The sequence below is a fragment of the Argiope bruennichi genome, chromosome 9 (genome assembly GCF_947563725.1).
Source record: "Argiope bruennichi chromosome 9, qqArgBrue1.1, whole genome shotgun sequence".
In the NCBI taxonomy this organism is placed as follows: Eukaryota; Metazoa; Arthropoda; class Arachnida; order Araneae; family Araneidae; genus Argiope; species Argiope bruennichi.
The window spans coordinates 67,256,856-67,280,328 of NC_079159.1; the positions used below are offsets into that span (position 1 = coordinate 67,256,856).

Consider the following 23,473-nt stretch of genomic DNA (forward strand, 5'->3'; position numbering starts at 1 on the left):
AAACTATTGACCTCATCATTTGACTATTTTCAAATCGTGATTTGCCTCAAAATAATCGCATTTTTACTTCAAAACAGAATGATGCAAATGATTGTTGATATGCATACTAAAACTATTATAGAGCAATAATATTTTTCAAAAAGGCAGTCACCCTTTTTTTTTTTTTTTCAAATTAATTTTTTTTTGGGGGGGGGATTTAATAAAAAAAATTTGTATTACTGTAATCAGAAGCTTAATAATATTTGAAAGTGTCCTATTATACGTGAAGTAATCGCGAAAGAAAACCGAAATGTTTTTTTTCCCTTACTTATTTAGTAAAAATAAGAAAAATAAAAAATAAACCCTTAAGATAAAAAAAAGAATAAAAGGGCTCATCATTAAAAAAAAAAATCTATCTTGAAGATAGAGTATTTGTTTTATATAATAAATGGAATTAATCATTTGGAAGAAATATTATCCTCTTAATTAAAAAATAAACCATTTCATTCCAAATACACTCATACAAAAAAAGAGAAAAAAAAAATGATGCAAAAAGTTCTGACTATTCATTTGCTTAGCGAGGAATGAGCCTCAAATTTTTTTTTTCAAATATTAATTATCGTTATTAATATTTATTCAATGTTTATTCGTAATGAGAAATCTAGTTAGACAATTTGGATAACTTGGATTTGATTCTAAAGAATCAAATCCACATTGTAAAAGCAGTCTTCAAATAAATACATCATTTTATATTTATTATTGTTGGTTCTAATTTGCTTGGATGAGGCTGAAATGCTTATTTATTTCTGTGGCTTAATTAACAATAATAAATAAGGCTACAAATTTTGATTAATTTATATTCTACTTCGTTTTGATTACAATCATATCTAAAAAAGTTAATTTCTGAAAAATGATAATAATAATGAGAAATATTTAACGAATTATATACAAATAAAGAGGGAAACGTTATTATTTGGAAAGTCATGTTGGTGACTCTCCAACCCGCCCTAAAGCACAAGGATAAAAATTACTGAATGACGGACCGCAACAGCAACTCTAGCGGGAACTGTAGTTGAGTCCTAAGGACCAACACCGGCCACGGTACAACCCTTCCCTAAGGAAGTACGTCCCGTCATCGATGGGGGGAGCAAGACCTCCACCTTTTCGTGTACCCTCCAGGGTGGCGAGATCCAACCCCCATGCCGGAAGCATCTTATCCTCCTTCCGAAGTGCCCCCGGGGGGACTTATTATTTGAAAAGAAAATATTACAGCTTATATTATAAACATTCTAAATTTTATTCATGAAATTTATAAATGTGTTTGAATATTTTCCTGGAATGCTTGCAATATCAAACAATGCAATGTATTTAAAATATTATAAAATGTAATAAATAGTGTGATAAAAATTATTTGCATTTAAGGTGTACGTACACACTAGATTTTTTCGCAGTAGGTCATTAATATATGTTTAAATTCATTTCAGTGAGAAAAAACCATATTACACTAATCATTAATTAATTAAGTAATATTTAATCACCTAATTAGTATATTTTTTGAAACATATCTTAAATTCTAATTTGTACAGACACACAATTCTAGTTGGAAATGATGCCTAATATTAGTCTTCATGTTGTCTGCCTCAATCAAGTTATAAAAATAAATAATTTTTTTTTCTAAATTTTTTCGTCAACGATGAATAGAAAAAGTGAGATTTTTTCTGTAATTTTAGCTTTTAAATAGCTATTAAAAATTTATTTCTACAAATATAACTTTGATTGAGGCACAAAACATCCGCCATTTCATACAGATTATTTTGATATATAAATAACTGTATTTGGTTCATTTCTTGTTGAGTTATGATTGTTTGAATGAAGTAACATAGTGGAAAAATATCATTCTTCATAAAATGAGTTTTAAAAAAACCGTGACTAGAGTTTTTAATGAAAGCACTTTAAGAAAAATAATTATAACGCGAGAAATATTTCGAATATTGACAACACCTTGGTATCGTTTGAAAGCTAAAGGATAAGAGAACATTATTAAGCAATAAAAAAATAGTCGATATTTTGAACGAGTTTCGAAGTTTCAAGTGTGTACCTATACCTTAATATTATTTCACCCAAAATGTAAAACTTTTATTGTAGATTTGATGGTTTGAGCTAAGCTTACTTACTCAATCGAGAACCAATTATCATTTTCTCATTTTCCGCTCAAAAATGCATAGAAGAATTTTATTAATGCTAATAGAATATCAAAAATATAGGATAAGAATATTTCTCGAATGCTTTATTTAATTTTTTTATTGTATAACAGTCTAAGTTGTTTATACACTATATTAGGCATCCATTATAAGATCCACTTTAACAGATAAATTCCATATAATGTTTTTCAAATATTTTCAGGAAACTTCCAAGTTTTTGTGTAATTGTTTGAACTTTGTCTTGTTCTTTATGCAGGAATAAGCAAGAAAAAATTTACAAAACTGAATATTCTTATCAATTTATTTCTTATTTATTATTGTTTGAGGATTCACAAGGTAACGTTATTTAATATTTATACTTCTGGTTATACTTTTAAATGTGTGTATGAAAAAAAGTTTGATATTTACTTTTTGACTACATCTACTTCATCAATAAAATGGTTTTCATTTTTTTAATGTCTTCTTCTATAACCCTTAACATTCTAATGAATTAAAAATTATAAATGAGCATTGTACTTCATTCCCTTTTTGTTTTATTAAATTGTATTCACAAATTTACTTTTTGTAATGTAATCTGATGAAATTACATTGTTAAATTAAAAAAATTCTCGTAATGTAAGGCATTAAAAAACGTTTTAGATTTCTTGTTTCAGACAAAACATCAAATCTAGCAAAGGAAAATATGTCATAATCACTGACTCAAAATATAAAACCAATCGTTTAAAATAATTTGTAGAATATAATTCTATTCATCCAAATAGAATACATTTTCAAGTAGTTAATTCAATAGTTCTCTTCTTAAAACAAGTATTCTTTGATCAATAAATATGAAATATAAATTCCTCGGTTCACTCAATTTAATTTTTTTTTTATCAGCTAATGTAAGTTGAATGATAAAGTTTATATTTCAAAAAAAAAAACCCAACAGAATTCATAATATTTCCGCCAGATCTATAACAAATTATCAAAGATAAAATTTGTGAACCATAATCGAATTTCCTTCAAAACAACATATGTTTAACATAAACGCATGTGTATTGTTTTAGCATTCGAGAGAAAAATAATTTCTTTTGGCCATTAGAAAATAAATTTCTCAGTCCATGATATATACCATATTCGAATATTCAGTTATTTATTTATCTAATTAAATCTGTCTCATGAAATATTAATTCATATTATAAAATAAAAAATTCTGAACAGGCGAGATCCTACCGAACTCCTAATTAAATTAACTGTTTGAACTCCAACCATTACCAAATAAAACTGCCATAATTACTGGAAATGATAGACAGAAAATGAAATAAATTCCATACAAAATCTGCAAACGATTTTAAAATTTCTGCAGATATAATACATTTCCATGGCAAATTCGACAGTTTCTGCCATTCAAATATATATAGATAGATAGATTTCTCAATCTAGAATATAAATTTTTTTGTATACACTAGAGTATTCACGCACTTAAATATTCAACAGATATTTTAAAAAATTTCTGTTCTTTTTAATTGATTCGTTGATTCTATTTACAATATGAAGTTCTTAAAAAAAAAAAAAAAGACAAACAGAACAATTTCAATCGAATTATTTTGCCTTAGGAAAAAAAGTCATCATTGCAATATCGTCACAAAAATAAAATGAACAGCATAAAAAATTATATACAACTGAATTTATTTAGAATAGTTCACATTCATAGCCATTTCAAATGCAATAGTCCGAATTCCGCCATCCAAACAAAAAACATTTCTTTTAGCACTAAACATAGAATATAAATTTCTTGGTCCACTACGGCTGGCATATTCGTATACTCAGCACATACTTTTAAGCTGTCTATTTCACCTAATTGAATCTATCTCATGAATGGCGAAGTTCATATCTTAAAAAAAGACGAACAGAACAGTTCCAACCGAATTCCTAAGAATCCTGGCAAAGAAAAATAAGAACGAGAATGGGGGAGAAAAAAAAAGAGGATAAGCCAACTTCCGTGAAGAGAAAGTGAACTGAATGAAAAGAGGAGGAGGCTTCTCCGAAAACTAATAAAGGGGCTTATGCCCCCGGGCGAGTAGCAAACAGAATTTTTCGACGTTATCAAGCCATCTATAGCCATGCCTTATTCCTTTACCTCTTCAAACGCGCTTATTCCACAATTCTTTTAAAAGACAAAATTTCTACCTAGATTTTTTTTCCCCCTTTCATATATTTGTTCCTTCTTTGATTTTTTTCATCATCTTCGTCAAACGATTTTTTTTTCTAGTTATTTAATATTATTAAGCCACTTAGAACAAAATCGATCTCTTGCCTTCTGGTGGCTTAAGAGAAAAAAGAAATGGTAGCGCAATAAATATCGTTTGCTCGTTTTCTATGGCAGAAAAAAAAATTCTTTTTCTTTTGTTGTAATGTTTGCTATTGTAAAAGCAGATGAAATAAATAAATTGCTAATGTATGGTTTAAAAAATATTTTAATACCGTTTTACTATATATTTAGTCCTTGAAAAAATTAGTTTCATTCCTTATGTTATAAATAATGATGTACATTTCTGTTATGTATGTTTATTGTCGTATAGCAACTGGGATATCACTTGACCAAAACATGTTTAACCTTATAATTTGATTCTGAATTTTTACCAAATATCTACGTATAGTAAAGTTCAGGAAACTTCTTTAAAGATATCTAAAATTATTTTTGAATTATTTCATCGAAAAAATTGAATACATTTTTTATATATTAACAGTTTCTTTATAATAAAAAATCCGTGACACTATTGAATATTTTATTCAAATTAGAAAGCTGGAATTATCTCAGTTAAGATTTCACTTGTTTTTTTCTTCCTTTATGATTGATAATCATATGCAATGCAAGAAGATTATTTGAATTAAAATCTATAAAACCACAATACAAATCACATTTGATTATGTTTGTCATGATCCTTAAATTGTATGAGTTTGTGATAGAATTTCGCAGAATTGGACATGAATACGTCAGATTTTACACTAATGTAAATATCTTTGAAAAAAATGTTTTTCAAAACTCATTTTCTTATTTGCATGATGATACTGAATTCTTACATCATTCAAAATTAAAGCGATATTTAGTGTTATTTTCCTTGAAACCCGGAAACGAGTTGCGTAGTAAAAGCTCCATGCTGATCTAATTTTCTTCTATAACTTCTTCGTTGTATTGCTATATTAATGCTTCAGAACATCTGCACTTTTTATACAGGTAACTTTATTCGGAATAATCATCTGTTGTTTTTGGGTTTCTGCTTTTTGTATAATGGAAATAAAGAAAAAATACTGCATAAGAAATCCAATGTTTAATTAAGAGTGGGTTTGCAATATTTTGTGAGTAAAAAAATACACATGTGAGCAAAAAAAGGGGGTGGGGAGATACCATATGAGCATTTGAAAAATTAATTTATTCATTTGTTATCTAATAATATATACAAAATATATGAAAATTATCATATTTTTTTACATATTTATCAATTGATATCATTTGTATAAACATTTCCAATCTTAATATTAGATGTTATCTAATGCAAAATGTTTGGAAAAATCAGTCGCAGCTTAATTCAATTTTTACACATTATATTAGTTGAATAGGAAAAATTAAGAATTACTTTAGCTGAATAATCATTTGAGTTGGCGACATCTTTGTTAACGATCAATTATTTGAGATTAAGAAATATAAGATTCATGGCGTGGAATAGCGTCAGTTCAATCGCAATTTCGTAGGCAACAAATGTTTAACAATGGACCGACTATAAAATTTAACGAGTCCTTCCAACACCAAATAGGGTTTTAAAACATTTATTAAATCGCTTTCTCCTTTATCTCTTCATTAAAATTTTTGCAATTGATTTTAAATTAACTTTCCGATGAACTAAGATTTGAAAACCTTTTAAACGTATCTCAGAACTGGATGACAGTGCAATATTAACTTGCTTTCTTGTCTGTTCGATAGAAATTTTGATATCGGGTGAATTATATCGGGAAGTTAATTTAAAATTGATTGCAAAATTTCACCCCATAAGATTAAAAAGCAGAAAATAATTATTTAAATTAAAAGAATGAATTAAATTCATTTTTTCAAATTCGCAGTCCCAAATTTCACAAGGATAAACTATTTTATATTTTTTAATCCGTATGAAAAATTTGGTCTTAATTTTTTTTATTTAAATAATTATTTTTCTAACCGTGCTTTTTTGAGGAAAGGTTAAGATAAGAAAGCAATAAATAAATTAATTTATTTAATTATTAATAAAAAAGTCTAAAAGAGCATTTTTTTTAATGTAGTCTTTGTCAAAGAAAGTAATTAATTGGTTTAATTAATGATTATCTGCAGAATTAGGTGGCACGGCAATTGTGGATAATCAGCAAAAAAAAAAAAAAAAAAGATAAAAACGGGAAAATCACATATCCGCAAAAAAAAAAATTTTCTTCCGAAATTTGTATTTACAGTTGGGTAAAATATATAATTATGACTTAATAAACAACAGATTTTTGTATTGCCAAGTGCTATTTCTGTAATTACAAATTTTTTATTTTGGGAATTTTCAGCATTAAAATTTTTTATTTTTATTTATTGAGATATATTTAACAAAATATTGAGATTAACAACCGTGATAAATAACAATTAACCAAAAAATTGAATAATCAAGAATTTACTGTGATTAAAGTTTAAAAAAATTTCAGTTAAGATAATAAATGATTTTTATAAAAATTTTAAAGCTATGAGTACTTTTATTTCAAATTGTAAAATAAAATCGTTTAAATGTAGAAAACCTGACCATTAATTCAAATAAATGTTTCATTTTCTTCATTATGGTATAAAAGGAAACTAAATGCCTTCAAGAAATTTAAAAAAAAATATGTATATAATAATATGACTTTATATATTGGCCTTTCAAAAGTTGATTTATAATGTCAAGTATGAACAAAGACAAAGCTTGATTTTATACAATTAATTTTGTCGTTGAATTTGCTGTTAAATTATACATACAAATATATCACATGTTTATTATATACGCAAGTAATAATTTTCATACGATGTCAGATTATTCAGTGTGTTATATTAATTTTATAGAATAAAAGCAATTAATGTTAACAGAATTTATCTCTAAGGCCTTCGGCTGGTTTTTGTCGTTTCCAATTCTGAATGCGAAGGTTATTCTCAAGTAGGGTTGCCTATTTAGAATAACTTAACCGCAAAAACAAATGGCATTTAATAACATATGAAGAAGATTCCATTTGTCTCTTGGCGAAGCACGCAAATGCGATTTAATATATAATTCGGAACATACAAGATCGCAAACATGGACAGTTCAATGTTTAATCCTATTTGTTATGAGTTATTTGACCTCCGAACAATGGACATTTCTGCAGACTTAGGTGGCTAATAAGTTCTCCCAAGTCGTATTCGTCTTGGAAAAATATAAAAAAGCAAGCGCATTCGTTTATCTAATTCGATGCCTTTTGTGTCCTACACCATTCAAGGTCGAGCTGTGAAAAAAAGTGCAATTGTTTTAACTGCGCACTAGAAAACGTTGCTATGTTGAAAGATTTTTTTGTTGTTATTATGATATGAGTTTTTTTCTTGGTCTTCGAGATGATGTTTTGAATAATCTTGCATGTTTTTGTTAGAGTTTGTATATTGATAAAGACTTGGGGGGGGGAGATAGATTTTTCTTTAAACTTTCTTCTTTGTTATATTTTATTTGTTTGAATGTCTTTAGATAATAATTTTGTAATGCTTGTTTGTATTTATCGAACATTTTTAAACTATATACTATATAGGACGCAAAAAGGGTTACAAAATTCATTGTTAAAGGTCATTATCTTATTGTACAGAAAATATAACTGCAAAAGAATAACGTTACTATGTTGAAGTTTTTTGCTGTTGTGATATGAGTTTTTTCCTTGATTTTCAAGATGAGGTTGTTTTGAATAAACTAGCATGATTTTGTTAGAGTTTGCGTATTGATAAAGACGGGGGGGGGGATAGATGTTTCTTTAAACTTTCTTCTTAGTTCTTTATATTATTTATTCGGACGTCTGCAGATAACAACTTTGTAATACTCGCTTGTGTTTTTGATGAATTTTTATATAGGACGCAAAACGGTTACGAAATTCTTTGGTAAATTTCATTATCACAATGTACAGAAAATATGACTGCAAATCAATAAAACTCGAACTAGGCAACATTTATGTATATGCCAGCAAATTTTTTGAAAAATTTGTAAAATATTGCGACATATAAATATTTTAATACTGTTTTTTTATCACCATCAGAATGAGAGAACATTACAGTCTAGATAAATGAAATTTTTGGTTCGAGTACTCGGTATTCAAAACGTGTGACTTTCTTATAATTAAATAAAATTATAATATTTTTTCTCGAATTACTACCGTATTATATGCATTTATGTTTTCATTTCTTTTGAATATTTCAATTCATAATTTTTCGAAGTTTATTCTTTTTTTAAAAAACTCTTTTATAAATTCTTTTAATAAAGGTTTTTGGGAAAATGTAAACTATTGTGTTTAAATATTATATCTGAATCAGCATGCATAATAATTATAACGTATCGAAAAAAAAAAGTTTGTGGCCATTGAGGCATGCAGTTTAAACTTATTATTAGTTCTTCCGTTGTTTCTAAAATAATATCATGAATATTATCTTGAACATTAGATTATAATCTTCGCGATTCTCAGTAAAAGACAAAGGAGAAGGCTTATGGTCTATGAAGCATGGGATTTGCAAATAGGTTTAATTTTACCCATGTATTTTGTAATGCTTTTGAAATAACGTAAAATATTATATACTTTTAAAGGCCAAGTTGAATTAATGAAAGTTTGATAACACCGAATTGTAAAAGTTCATATCTATAATATTTGTTTTAATAATTGTTGTTTTAATTTTCTAAAATAATTAAAAGAATTTATATTTAAAAAAAAATAAATAAAGTGTTTTTATTTTTAGATTTTTTTTTATCATTGCTAATATATATAAAATATAGGGTGGGATATTTTTTGGAATACTTATTATAATAAAAAAGAAAATGATACCAATCAAATAGCAACACCAATCAAAAGAGCAACGTTATGTCAATTTTTCTTTCTTTTTTTCATTTACCATTTAAAAATTTTTCCATTAGAAGAATGTTATTCTTTCTGAAAAAGGGGGGAAATTCACTGACTCCTTTTTTCAAAGTAATTAAAAAATGTCACAATTCCAAAATTTGAAAATATATAAGAAGATGAAGATGGATTCAATTTAAAATAAATAATTCTTTTCATTTAATTAAATTTTTAAATGTTTTCTCAGATGCTTTCACAAGCCACTATTGAAAAAAAAACTGAGAGAAGAAGGTGTTAGGATAATTTACACGACTTAACTTTATTTTTCGCACTAATATTTTCTACCACGTACCAACCACCTTCAGGCCAGGATAAGGCACCGGTTTCAAAACCGAATGATTCCAAATTCAAGGTCCGTAGCCATCAAAAAGCCGCCTTGTATATGATTCTTGTGCTCTCAAAATTCAGAAGTCCTACCGTTGGTGTGACATGAATTTAAAGAATTATTGGTAACTTGGATATCATTATCAGCAACTGACCTTTATTCAAAATTATTGTTATTATATACATTCTAAAATCAGTGAAAGTAAGTAGCGCCCCAGGAATCTACTTACCATCGCTATTCCACAATATTTTTTTGCCCCTACTCATCATAAGTGGTTTTTTTAAGTGCAAACAATGCCAAGGTTACGGCATTCCTTTGTCTTCCTTTCCTCATATATATATATATATATATATATATATATATATATATATATATATATATATATAACATATTTTAGCAATGCGTGGCCGAAAAGATGGAACTTCTGTAATTTTAACTTCGATTTATTTCATCCCAGGAGGCATAATTTGTACAGAGAAAAAGTGGTAAGAGATGTGTCAGTATACATCGCGATACAAAAGCAAAAGAGACAGTTTTTTTCTTCAGTGATTTTACTATGAGATTTTGATAAGGATTTCTGTAACACGTGTAGACTTAGGCAAGAGAATCTTAGGTATCTTTAAAAGTATATTGTAACCATGAGAGATTTTTAATTCCTTCGCTCGGAATGTGCAAAGATGCTTAAGTTTTCGACAGGGCGTGTTAAAAATAATTATATATATATATATATATATATATATATATATATATAATATAATGTTTAAAATGGCTTTAATGCATTGACGTTTTGTCTCTTCAGCTCTCTCTAAGAGTGGCATCTATACCCCCTCTCCTTTGCTCCCATCGCTACGCCATTGCTAAAATAGTCTTCTGGGCACTTCTAAAGGAATTTCAATATAACTAATCTTAACTAAGCCTACCGCACATTCCGATTTGAATCCGAGACATCCCTTTTATACTTTTCTTCTGCAGAACAGGGACCGTCTGTCGACGCAATTTAATCCCCATCATTCCGACGGGTATCGGTCTCAACAGAGCTTTATGAAGTCGGCTGTCAGCCCCGAAGAAAGTGTTCTCTGAGTGGCGTGATGGCTTATTGCTCCCTTGGACATTGACATGGGATTGTTTGCGGAAGGGGGTGGTATGGTTCGTGTTTGACTTCCGTCGCGTCAAAGAGCCCGCGGGCACACTCGTCCAATCTGAGGGATTCCCGGGGATCAAATCAACAGTTGCCTCGTCAACCTGGCAAACAGACATCCTTCCGTCTTTTCCGAGTGCGTTTGGAAGGATGAGGATGAGGAACTGTAATAGTTGGATTCTGGAGAAGTGTGCAGTCATAAGAGCATATTCTTGTGACTGGAATAGATTGAGGTAATTTGACTGCAAAAAATGAGTGCTTTAGGGGGAATTTTCGCGAAATAAATATGATGCACTATTTATAGTATTCTTTCCTTCTAAGGCAACTTACTTTTTTTTCTCTCCCTCATTTCAAACTTTTTTTGGAAGGGGGGAAGCAGATTTCTTGGTACTTTCCAATACTTTTTTTTTATTATTATTTTGTCTTTAACTTTGATTTCTTAGTAGGCTGCGGTGGCCTGGTGGTAAGGTTTCGCCTTGTGAGCCGTAGTTTTCAGGCTCGAGACCCGATTCCACCGAAGAACCGTCGTGTAAGGAGGTCTGTTGCACGTTAAATCCGTCTGGGCCAATCGTCTTCCCGTTGGTGTGGTGTGATGCGGAGAGGGAGGTGCCAGCTCAGGTGTCGTCCTCGTCATCTGACCGTGGTTCAAAATTACGAAGTCCGTCCCAAAATAGCCCTAGTGTTGTTTTATATCGGGATGTTAATATAACTAAGCAAAACAAATTCGATTTCATAGTGATTAATGTAATCCACTTTCGTGTTTATATATAATATTTTATCTGAGGTTGAGGGAAAATATCGTATTTCTGTCAGCCAACTCTGAAATAGCAGGTAATTTTCTGTTGCTTAGTATAGTTAGTTTTCTTAGCATTATTATTGTAAACTTCTTGGTAACAGTGTAGAAAAAATTATCTGTTTGAAAACTTCCAGAAGATCGTGTGACATGTAAAGTGTTCAACTCTTGGTTTTTTTTGTATTTTGTAGCCAATCAAAAGCGGCTACTCGGACTTGCTCGAAGGCACATGGGAAATTTGAATAATTGGAACAGCATAGGCAAGAACTATGGTTGAATCCTATGATTACGGTAGGTTTCGGTTACGATACAATCCCACCCGTAGGGAGGCATATCTCTTCATCAGTGGGGATAGCCGACCCCATATCATTTCTTTAGTCTACATAGAGACGAAAACTGACCAGCATGCCGGATGCTTCTCATCCCCAATATGAGGAGGTACCCTCCGGGGACTGTGGTTTATGAATAAATCTCTTTTATAGTAGAAAATATTTTTTAAATCCATAAATGTGATTTTTTTTAAAAATTGATTTACTTTTCGACAGCAAATTATTGAAAACACCACTGATAATTGATTTTATTGTTGTTTTTACTTAAAAATTTTTGCAGCAATCTGTAATTTATAACATAAAACAGAAAATACATGTTTTTTTTTCTTAAGTTCTTTTAAAATGGCGAACAATAGTGATAATAAGTTTGTACATGCTATTGTGGTGTCCATTTTTTTAACAACTATAATATTATCAGGTTTCGAATTTTGTTTTTTGAAATATTTAATTACACTGAAAATAGTAAGCCAAGCCTCGACAGTTTTGATCAGTTTACCCCCAATTATTTCTAAAACAGTATTATATATATATATATATATATATATATTATTCCATTCAAAAGAGCTAAAAATTACCTTTCCAATTGTATTAATTTAATTACTATATAAAATTACTATATTATTTATTACTATATTACTATATAATTACTATGTAAAATTTCCATAACTTTTCACAAACTAGTGAATGATAATTCACGATAACAATTTTGTATCCTTCTGAAGAAAGAAATATGACTTAGGAAGGGGGGAAAAAAACTGCTGGATGAAGGGTCCGTTAACACTGAAGAGGGTGATCGAAAATCAATGAAATACGTAACCTTGAAAAATTGTTTTATTAAATCAGAAGCTTTATGTGAAAAGTGCAACACTTGAATATAATTTTATCGCGAGCAGTATCGGGTATATAGCAGTTAGTACTCTGCATTGTTTCTTCAGATTTTTTAAAAAATAGTTTTCCCAAAATTGCAATGCACTACAGGGAGAAAATGATTCTCATTTCACTGCAGTAAAATACTTCCTTTGTAGTGCGGTTGATTCATTTCATTTTGAAAACCTCTGAAGATTGAAAATTCATCACCTTTTGGGCATGATTTTCAAGAATTATTAGATAATATTACACTGGTTTTGGGACTTTGATTCCCAAGCTCAGCTTAATTAACACGTTTTGGAAATATATCACCGTTCTAGATCTAATCCATCTAGGTGAGCTTACCGGAGTGCTATATATATATAATTGCCATTCTCTAAGCTTTCGCATAATGGTCCAATTTAGTTTCTCATGGGCACGATAGCCAACTTTTAGAACCTTTTGTTAATTCATTACTAATTATATTATTTAGGAAAAAATTAAGCTTTTTCACCGACGTACATTTTTATCTTTTTTATTTTATTTATTTATTTTATTTCGGCAGTGTTCTGATCATAGTAAAAAGGAAATTAAATAAGTTGTAATCTTATTCAAATCGTCAAGTAAACCATTATTCCTATAGAAAGGACAATTCTCTTTAATTAACAAGCACCATTATCGTATTATTGGAATGACATTCTAATGGAGCGGCTGCTTTTGAGATCAAATTTATGACATTATACAATGATTCTCATTAATTATTTCCTGTACAAAAACGGCGTAATTGAAATGCATAATTGTTTGGCCTAGAAACAAAATATTCAAAAAAAAAAAGCTCTATTTTCCGATTCTCACAGCAGTGACGTCGATTAGTTCATGTAATAGAATGAAAGCACTTAGCTGGTTTGCATGTAAAAAAATCTGCCAAGTTTTTTTATGTTTATTCTTTAAACTTCTGTGACGTTTCTTATACAGATGTAAAAAAGGTCTGTATTGAATTTCCAGTATTTGCTCAAATTTTGGTGCAGTATTAGGATTTTGAAATAAGCCAAATGGCTTTCATCGTTCCCAATGGAACGACTTTCTACGTTCCAGCCGTTATTAGCGAAACTCGTTGAAACGATTTTCTACGTTCCAGCCGGTTGAAGTGTTAATTCATCTTAACCCTTCAACCGCCACTTTTTATTCTTAGTTTATAAACACATTACGTATCAGTTTTCGGAAGTTCTCTTCTTCTCTGTTTTTATGTAAGCAACTATCGAACCATCTGTGAAGGTATATAACTATTATATATATATATATATATATATATATATATATATATATATATATATATATATATATATATATATATATATATATATATATATATTCAATTAGCCATTTGATAACCATTTTGGCACAGATATCGCAATTCCGAAATAGGCTCAGGCTATGAAAACAACGGCTAATTACAGAATAAGAGTTACCTGTTAGAGAGAGTTACCTGTGACTTTTCATTGATTGGTTGCACTCTTAACAATAAAATTAATTGCATGGACTTTGCCATAAACTAATGCAATTTTGCTGAGGTTTAGCACATTTTTATTCTTTTCGTAGTCATCACATGTGTGCTTGGACTACAATGACCAGAAGGCAAAGTTTCGATCTCCCAACCGGAGATCGATGTTCTGAAACGATTCTATCAAAAAAATGAATAAGTGAGAGTCAAATGACCTCTTGTCAGTATAGAAAGGAAATATACTGCAGCTAGGGTCTTTTCAGATATAATCCTCATCACCTGTCTAAAGACATGATTGTGAAATTCTTCTCAAAATAGTCCAATTGTGGCTTCAAAACTGGACATCAATTTAACTAAATGCATGTTTATTATTGAATCAGAGAAATGCTACATTTGGCACGTAATCTTGTTACCGTTATTAATATCGTTATTATTTTACAAAATGGAGAAACTGGTGTCTTCTCAGATATAATCCCCATCATCTAGGTACAGATATGATAGTTAAAATCCGTCACGAAATAGGCGAGCAGTAGCTTCAAAACTGGAAGTCAATTTAACTGAACTCGTGTTTATTAGTGAATTGGAGAAATGCTACACTTGGCATCTAGCAATCTTGTTACCTTTATTATTTTTGTTTCATCTTTAGAAAAAATGATTTCTTCTGAAAAAAAATGCAGCGCTGATCTGTGGAAGATTACAGTACATAATTAGATATATTATTATTAAAATTACTATTATTAGATACTATTTAGAAGTACTATATTAGAACTACTGTTTCTAATCAACTTTTGTTTTTCGCGATGTTACGGCAGCAATTTCCTGACATAGTAAACAAACAACTGAGAATGAAATCTTGCTGGGGTTTTTTCCACGAAACTATTAGTAAGGTATATAATACATAAGAAAAAAAAATAAGGCATGAAAAAAAATAGAATACTGTTACAAAGTGCATTATCGGAAGACTATTTTTGTCTCAAATGCAACCATCAAAACAATGAATAAAAACTTATCTAGATTTTTCCTGGCTTACAGGGTTCCGCTGCTCGTGCCTAACCGTGACCATGGGCCGCTGATGTGCAACCGGAAACGACCCGGAAGGAAAATCGGCCCCAAACAGCTCGAGTCGTCTGGTCGGGCCTAATCTCCACTATGTTACAACAGAGGTGGCATTACTCCTTCCCCAGGAACAGACTTAGTGAATCCACCATAACGATGAACATGTTTGCTATAGTGGTGGGTCTTCTGATGTGTTCGACTATGTGCTCTGCCTACATTAACTTGGGTAAGTTCACTTATAATTCATATTACCTTTATATCTCATATTATCTTTATATCTATCCTTTAATCTTCAATTACCTTTATATTTCTCATACCGTATAATCAACAGGTGTGATTATTTTGAAAGCCATGAGTTCAATTACGAGAATTTAGTATCTTGGATTAGATAGGATATTCTTGAATTTTCTTTGACCTGGACGAAGACTTTTCCCAGGATTGTGATGTAATTTTTTGTCTCCAGATTGATAACAAAATTTAAATAATACCTTCTCTTCTTCAAGCGATTTCTCTCGATACCAAGCGAAATTCACTTATAATTCGTATTACTTTTGTAAGTTATCAAAATTGAAGTCAACAGGTGTGTTTATTTTGAAAGGCATGAGTTAAATTACAAATATTTAGTATCTTGAATTAGCTAGGATATTCCTGATTTGCCTTTGTCCTGGACGAGGACATTTCCCCGGATTATGATTCAATTATTTATTTCCATATAAATAATAAGATTAAAATAATACCTTCTACTCTGCAAGCGATCTGCCCACAGACGACCATAAAAAAAATAAGTTTCAAAATTTGAAGTAGTATTTTTGTTTGCAATGCATTTAATAGAGTAAATATGCATTTTTTAAATAATGTACAATAATTATCCGTATACAGATTGAATTTTTGAGTTTGAAGTATAATTTTTACTAGCAAGTTGAATGAAAATGGTGTTGAAAAAATGTGAATTTAGCTTGCAAATAGTTCGACTTAATGAATTTTCTTTTGGAATGGAATTCGATTACAACTGGCAGAGATCTTGTGTCATAAAAATAAAATTATATTAAAAATAAAAATGCTTTACCCCAACTGCTCAGACAGAAAATAAAATACATAACTCTATCACTCAGCAAAATTGTTTGTCTGTTGCAGAAACGTAGTGAAAATTGTCCTGATTTTATTGAAACCGCTTTGATAAGCAAATTCGTCCATCTAGATTTGGATGTTTAAATTTCATTAATTTAGTATTTATTTGTGAAAGAGGATGATTAAGTATAACAATTGAAGAAGTAATTAACCAAAGCATTTAGATAAAATAGAAGTATTATGAATTAAATAATGGTTTGACAAAACAGCTAGGATCAATTTTCGGGTTCTACACATAAATTTTCAGAAATCTGTTCTTTATGTAGGATTTAATTCCGCTTACTTGATAAATAAAGATGAATTTTCTATTCAGATTTTTATTGATTTAGCTAAATTAAATTTTTTGACAAGCTGTATAAATACTTGTTACGAAATTAATCTTTTTCTCTTTTATTGTTCATACTTTAATATGTCAGGAATTTTGTTTATCGTTTTCTACACCGAAAGTCTGCATTGCGCATCTGCTCCAGTTGTTTTTTTAATTTTTTAAAATTCCGAATACAAAAACAGAAAGCTTTTATTTATTTTTAAGCAAAATAAATAAAAATCTCATGAAGTCTGTCATTACAGAAGTTGTCTTGACAATTTCCCTTGTATTTTTACATTTTAATTATATTTCCTCTATGTTAATAAATTTTCACTCTATCTTCCTAATTAGCTCTTTAAAATTTGCTTTTAAAAATTTGACACACTGTTTTAAAACCATCAAATGATATATAAAAATGCGACATAAACGTGAAACATCAAGTTTCAAAAAAGTTGCTTTTGACATCGTAAAAACTCTTCTGACGATGGAAGCATTCCTGGAATAATAAAATTAGTTTGGGTTTCAATATTGGAAATTCTCCACCTTTTAGTACTATCATCCAAAAAAATGGTTAATGACACGTTTTAGTTTGGTGAAGGTTAATTTCATAATAAATGTCAACATGTATTACATGTTTCTTAATTAAATGCTATAGTATCATCGCCCCAAAAGAAAAGAGAGGCATAGGCAAAAAAGTAAGTGGGGTTTAAATTGAAATTTCTTCGCATATTTTCATAAGAGAGTGTTGAAAGAAATGCTTGACCGGGTCCGTTTAATGCATCCTCTTTCTAAGCTAATTATTCAGCCGAAATCCACTATCCAAAACTTAAGTCTTTAAAATCAGATTAATGATTTATTAGTCTATAAAGCAGTACGAGCAGTAACAGTAAAAGTGGTACAAGTGCAATTTCTTGGTATAAATGAAAGACGAACATGAATTCGAAAAAATTAACAATCTACACAAGAATTTGAATTTTTTTTATTGAGATTTTAATTATAAAACTACAAACATTTAATGATAGATTGGAAACTGATTTTTCCCGTCCCAATTTAAAAGTACGAATACTTAAATTACATTATTATATTATTTGGGGTGCTTTGTAGGGTTCTGAACTGTTTGGTGTCGAGTTTATTTTATGTTCAAATCTATTGGTGCGCTTAATCGATGTTGTTTTTAAAATTGATTTAATACAGATATGCTCTGGAAAAAAAATTAGCTCTTAAAATGTGTTAAAAGCAAAATTGGACCCGTTTCCTCCAGAAAATGACGACATATTCATTTTCTTATTTTTTTTCCCTCGGTATTTTGTGTCAAATGAAAAATTAAATTGTATTTTACTGTATTATTTTTTTACTGTATTGCCACCTTTGTTTTGAAATTCAAAGAGGCATCTAAGCCACTTATTTCTACGGTTATTTAAAATTCAGCTTTAACAGCCATATTGGTAAACAACGTCAGACGTTAACAGCCATATTAATAAAACGTACGACAAGCAATAATTTTTTTCTAAGACTCCTTTCTTATGAAGTTTACTTCCTTTACAATTGTCGAATATTATATATATATATATATATATATATATATATATATATATATAAAAGAAATATGTATTGCATGCATTATGCAATTTTGGTAACCGTGTAGTAAATAAATAATCAGATAAAATTAAAGGAAATAGTTTTAATTGGACACATTATATATGAAATATGCCTGTATATATAAAATATACATATATAATTATGTATATATTATGTAATTTTGTTAACAATATGGTAAAGATACTAATTAAAGAAATTTTTTAAGTAATTTTATTTGGAAATTTTTCTTTGGATATCAAAAGTTTCATAGAAACATTGAAACCAGGATGTTTTACAAGTTCACTACTAAATAATTTTAGTTTCCTTGAATCTTCAGGCATTTATTATGAGGTTTGGAAATAGATGGTACGACATTTAAGACTTACGCACTTTCGTAGAACATAACAACCTTTTCTTAAATTAATTCGATTGTCAGCTGCCGACGTTAACAAAGTAATTCTGCCAGAAAATAAACAAACACACTAAAGTAAACCACTTGCTTTTTTTTAGATATTGAAATTACATCTACAGTTTAATTTTGTATAGACTGCCAAGTACTACAAAAAAATTCATTAATATAATATATATCATGAAATGTGACAGCAAAAATCCTGGAATAAAATTCTCTAAAATATAAAGAAACGAACCCGAAAACCATTACTACACATCTTCTTAATGTCTGCCAATTCAGATGAAGCTATTTTATTTTAACAGAACAAATCTTTTCGATTTAATATTCCATATTGTACAGACGATCAGTTTGTCAGTAAATTTCTTATATTGTCAAAATGTTACTGATTATCATGGTTCTTTTTATAAACAATCACGTAACTTAACACGCCATGCACATATTCTTAAATGAGCATGACTTAGGTCATTTTTACTTACCGAAGGCATTCCTTCATCCATCTAATTTTTAATGCAACTGGGACTAAAAATGGCGATAAACAAACGCTGCAATGAGCAGGCAGGCTCTTCTTAATAAAGAGAGAGGCAAAACTTTATAAAAACTGGTGATTTTGCGTTGCCAAAGGAAGCATCTTCAATAAAGCTAATAAACGATGTAATTAATAAAGATCACTTAAGTACTTAAACCACAGGCGGGTAAAGATAGTAAAATGAACGACGAGGTATCGTCCCATCTTTCAAGAAGATGCAGGACCACAAAATAATTACTTTGGCTGCCGCTTCTGTGAGAAAGATTGTTTAGGAGATGTTAGAAATTTTGGGGAAAAGTTTGTAGAAAACGAAACTTTTTAGTTGTTCTTTTGTCTTCTGCTTTCGTCAGTAATGGCGGAAAATATCATCTGATAGACTATGTTATAAGAATGTTCTTAAACGAATATTCTTTACAGTGAGGAGAAGAGTGCTACAACAAGTAAAATTAAAAGATAATTGATGTTGACGTGAAAAAAATATTAAATTTTAATTAAATTTTATTTGCTAATGTTGTTGATGGAAGTTCATTTTAATATAATCTTTAGTTGTCTTTTTCTGTCAGGAATTCTATCGTCCGCTTTCTTTATGATTTTTTGGTTGTTGTTTTGTTTTCTGCTTTCAACATTTATGAAGAGAAAAATATCGTCTGATAGATTATGAGTTCTAAAATAAAATGAGCAATCATGGCAGTTTACGCTAAAAAAAGTATAAGCTTTAATTTAAATTTGTTTACGAAATTTGATAATGAAAAATGCATTTTAATGAAATCTTAAACTGAAAAATATTTTACGCAATTTTTTTATAGATTTCATTCGGTTTTTATTTTTAATCTCTACAAATATTTCCAACGTCTTCTTTCTATAATGCAGATGTTAAAGCTAATTAAAATTTTCAATTATGTACCATGTATACTTGCGCATCGGCTTTCAAAAATCTTATTAAGATTGTTTACAATTCGGGAAGAATCATTTTAATATCTTTTAATTAAAAAGGAAGAAAAAAATAGGAAAAATATTATTGTTATGAAGGCACTGCGAAATCTTTGCTGATTAAAAAATCTGAATGGAATTAACTGTTGATTTTGCCACAGATAACAGCATATAGTATTACTGAAATGATGAAATTAAATAATTATGAAAAATTTCATCATCATTTTTTTTAATTTCCTCTGCCTATTTTTCTGCTTGGCTGCCTTATCTGACAAAAACAATTATCATGTAGACATAAAAATTTGCATAAATTTCTTGCTGAATGTACGATAAACAATTCGTAATGCTCCTTTTTTTGCATATTTTAAATTATTTTTTTCATAAAGAATATATGAAATATCATATTACTGAGACTCACCATTCTTTAAAAGAATATGAAATAAATTAAAGTATCTTTGCTTTTGATAATCTTAAGAGTTTCATATGGTGGGTTGGTGGATCATTCATGTTAAGACTAAATCATTAGAATCGGATTAGAGAAATCTGCTGGGCACAAGCAGCACATTCTAAAAAAACGCAAACAAATTTCATGCGCAAGTTTCAGGAAGAACTAGTATAAATATGATGAATCGAAAGGCTGAAAATGAAACTAATTATGAAAGTGATGATAAAAAGATTGATGTCGTCACGCAGTTGTGACTATGAATGTTAAAATTTTAACGGAAGTTGTCCACACCTTGATCATGTGACTTCCGCCTTCACAGCATTAAACAATCTGCAAAACATAAGTGGATTAAATAAAATTCTATTTCAGCATTTTCACTGCTCATAAAAGTATGTTTTATTCAAATTATATAGAAGAAAAATGAAATTTTACTAATTCATTTGCTCTCAAAATTCCTTCATTTCATTTAATTGCTACCTATCCTCATCTTCTTATTGGTTTTACAACGCATTAAAATCTAATACAACATTACATACAACAACACATTAAAATCTAATACAACATTACATACAACAACACATTAAAATCTAATACAACATTACATACAACAACACATTAAAATCTAATACAACATTACATACAACAACACATTAAAATCTAATACAACATTACATACAACAACACATTAAAATCTAATACAACATTACATACAACAACACATTAAAATCTAATACAACATTACATACAACAACACATTAAAATCTAATAATACAACACATTAAAATCTTTCAGCTAAATGTAGCATCTTGTTTAAACACTGCTTTTATTGTTTGGTATGTTCTTAATATAAATGTTGATGTCGAAAAATCCTCTTGTTTATTTACCGTTTCTAAATTATAAACTGAAAAAATATTTACCTAAGCTTACTTTACTAAAAAATATTTACTTAGCTGTAAGTTTTTGAAACTTTGCATATTTAAATGCTAAATTTTTATGTTGTATTATTAGCATATTATTCATATTTTCAAACGTATCGCTTTTTGTAGCTGTAGGCTCAATCCATTAAATCTGTACTATATTTCAATTAGAGAAAAAAACTATTTTATTTTGTGGGGTTTATTTCTTGTCGTATATTTTAGTTCGACATGCGTTGTGATAATATATAGCAAATATCATTATATATCATAATATAGCAAAATATCATTGCCTTAACTTTACAAAATTCATCAAACTAATCAGCTTCAAATTTTAATGAACCATACCTCATTTTTTAAATTTTTGGATTTCGTTTCCCTTATTTCTGCTACAAAATAAGCAAGATTAGCTATTCCACAAGAATTCCACACTTGACACCAAAGAAAATCGTAAAATTTTCCAAACTCACGGGCGTCTTCGATTGCCACATGCCAACACAATGTAAAAACAGGGGACGGAGCTCAGCAAGTTTATTTTCACAGCTGAACGGGAAAGGAGAACCGCTAATGCTGTGAAAAGAATGGGTTCCCTCATTTCTTAACACTTCACTCAACGCATAAACACCAGAAAGCAACGGCTGACTCGAGATTTAGGTGATTTCGCAACTGTTCCGGTTCCGTTTCGGTTCCAAATCTTTATTATTCTTTATTCTTTTCTTTTTATTTTTATCGCACCTTGTATGAAGAAAACGTTTGTTTGGAATGAGTTCGCAGACGATATTTTTAGGGCTGCTAAAAAATAAAATATTGCGAAATAACCGTTGAAAAGTATAACACATTCTCACTTTGGAGTAAATGGCATGATTCATATATATATAGAAGGTTTTGAGAAACAAGTTTTGGAAAAAAAAAGATTAAAAGAATAGCTTTTTTTATTTGTTGTTTGTTTCTTTTGTGAAAATATCATAAATGAAAGGAAATGATTATTGTTGTTGATAGAATTGTCACATGTGTCATTTTTGTGCATTTTAAAATAATATGGGACACATAGACATATTTAATATGGGATGTAATTATAATACCAAAAAACAGTTCCGTAATGCATTTTTTTTGTACTAATATAATAAAACTATAAATCTTCGTTAGTACATTGTTCAAATGATCGTCTCAGATCAGCGTGTCGTCGAAACTTTATTCAAAATGTGATTAACTACTTAGTTATAATGGCGCTGACCTATTTTTTAAATTAATTTGCCTTTATCCCATGTTAAATATATCTTTATGGAATGTATAAAAACATATTTAACGTGGAATGTAATTATAATGCCGAAAAGCAGTTCCAAAATGCATATTTTATACTAATATAGTAAAATCATAAATCTTCGTTAGTACATCATTCAAATGATCAGTTCCAGACCAGCGTATCGTCGAAACCTAATTCAAAATGTGATTAACTTCTTAGATATAATAGTGTTGACCTATTTTTTAAAAATTAATTTGCCTAGATTTCATATTTACTTTACTCTATATTTCAGATGTGTGAATAGAATTTTTTGTGGAATGTGTTTTAGAATGTGTGAATAGAATAGAATTTTTTGTGTGAATAGAATTTAAAAATGTCATTTATCTTGCAATAACACTTCTTAATTTTTATTTATAATTTATTGAAATTTGAAAAAAAAAAGTTCAAATTCATACTGTGCGTATCTCTTCTACAAGTTTAAATCGTCATGACATTTGATTTCAAATTCTAATCTATGAAATCTGAAATGAACACATTTTTTTCCCACAAAAGACATACTAAATTTCATTTATGTAAGTGTTTATGATTTTGAGTTATCACCATTTTGAGTTTGAATGAGCAGATAGTCACTCTGTTGATGAATTTGACACAAAATTTAACTAACATCTATATTTCTGTTGATAAA

At 29.1% G+C, this 23,473-nt stretch overlaps 1 protein-coding gene across 2 annotated transcripts in view; it reads left to right on the forward strand.

Moving 5' to 3' along the window:
• Positions 1–23,473, forward strand: part of LOC129983848 (discoidin domain-containing receptor 2-like) — a 289,666-nt gene that overhangs the window by 75,135 nt on the left and 191,058 nt on the right. For both annotated transcript variants that reach the window (XM_056093508.1, XM_056093507.1), the window contains exon 2: positions 15,282–15,531. In XM_056093508.1, the coding sequence (XP_055949483.1) occupies positions 15,399–15,531 (133 nt within the window). In that variant the 5' untranslated portion in view covers positions 15,282–15,398. The remainder of the gene's footprint in view (positions 1–15,281; positions 15,532–23,473) is intronic.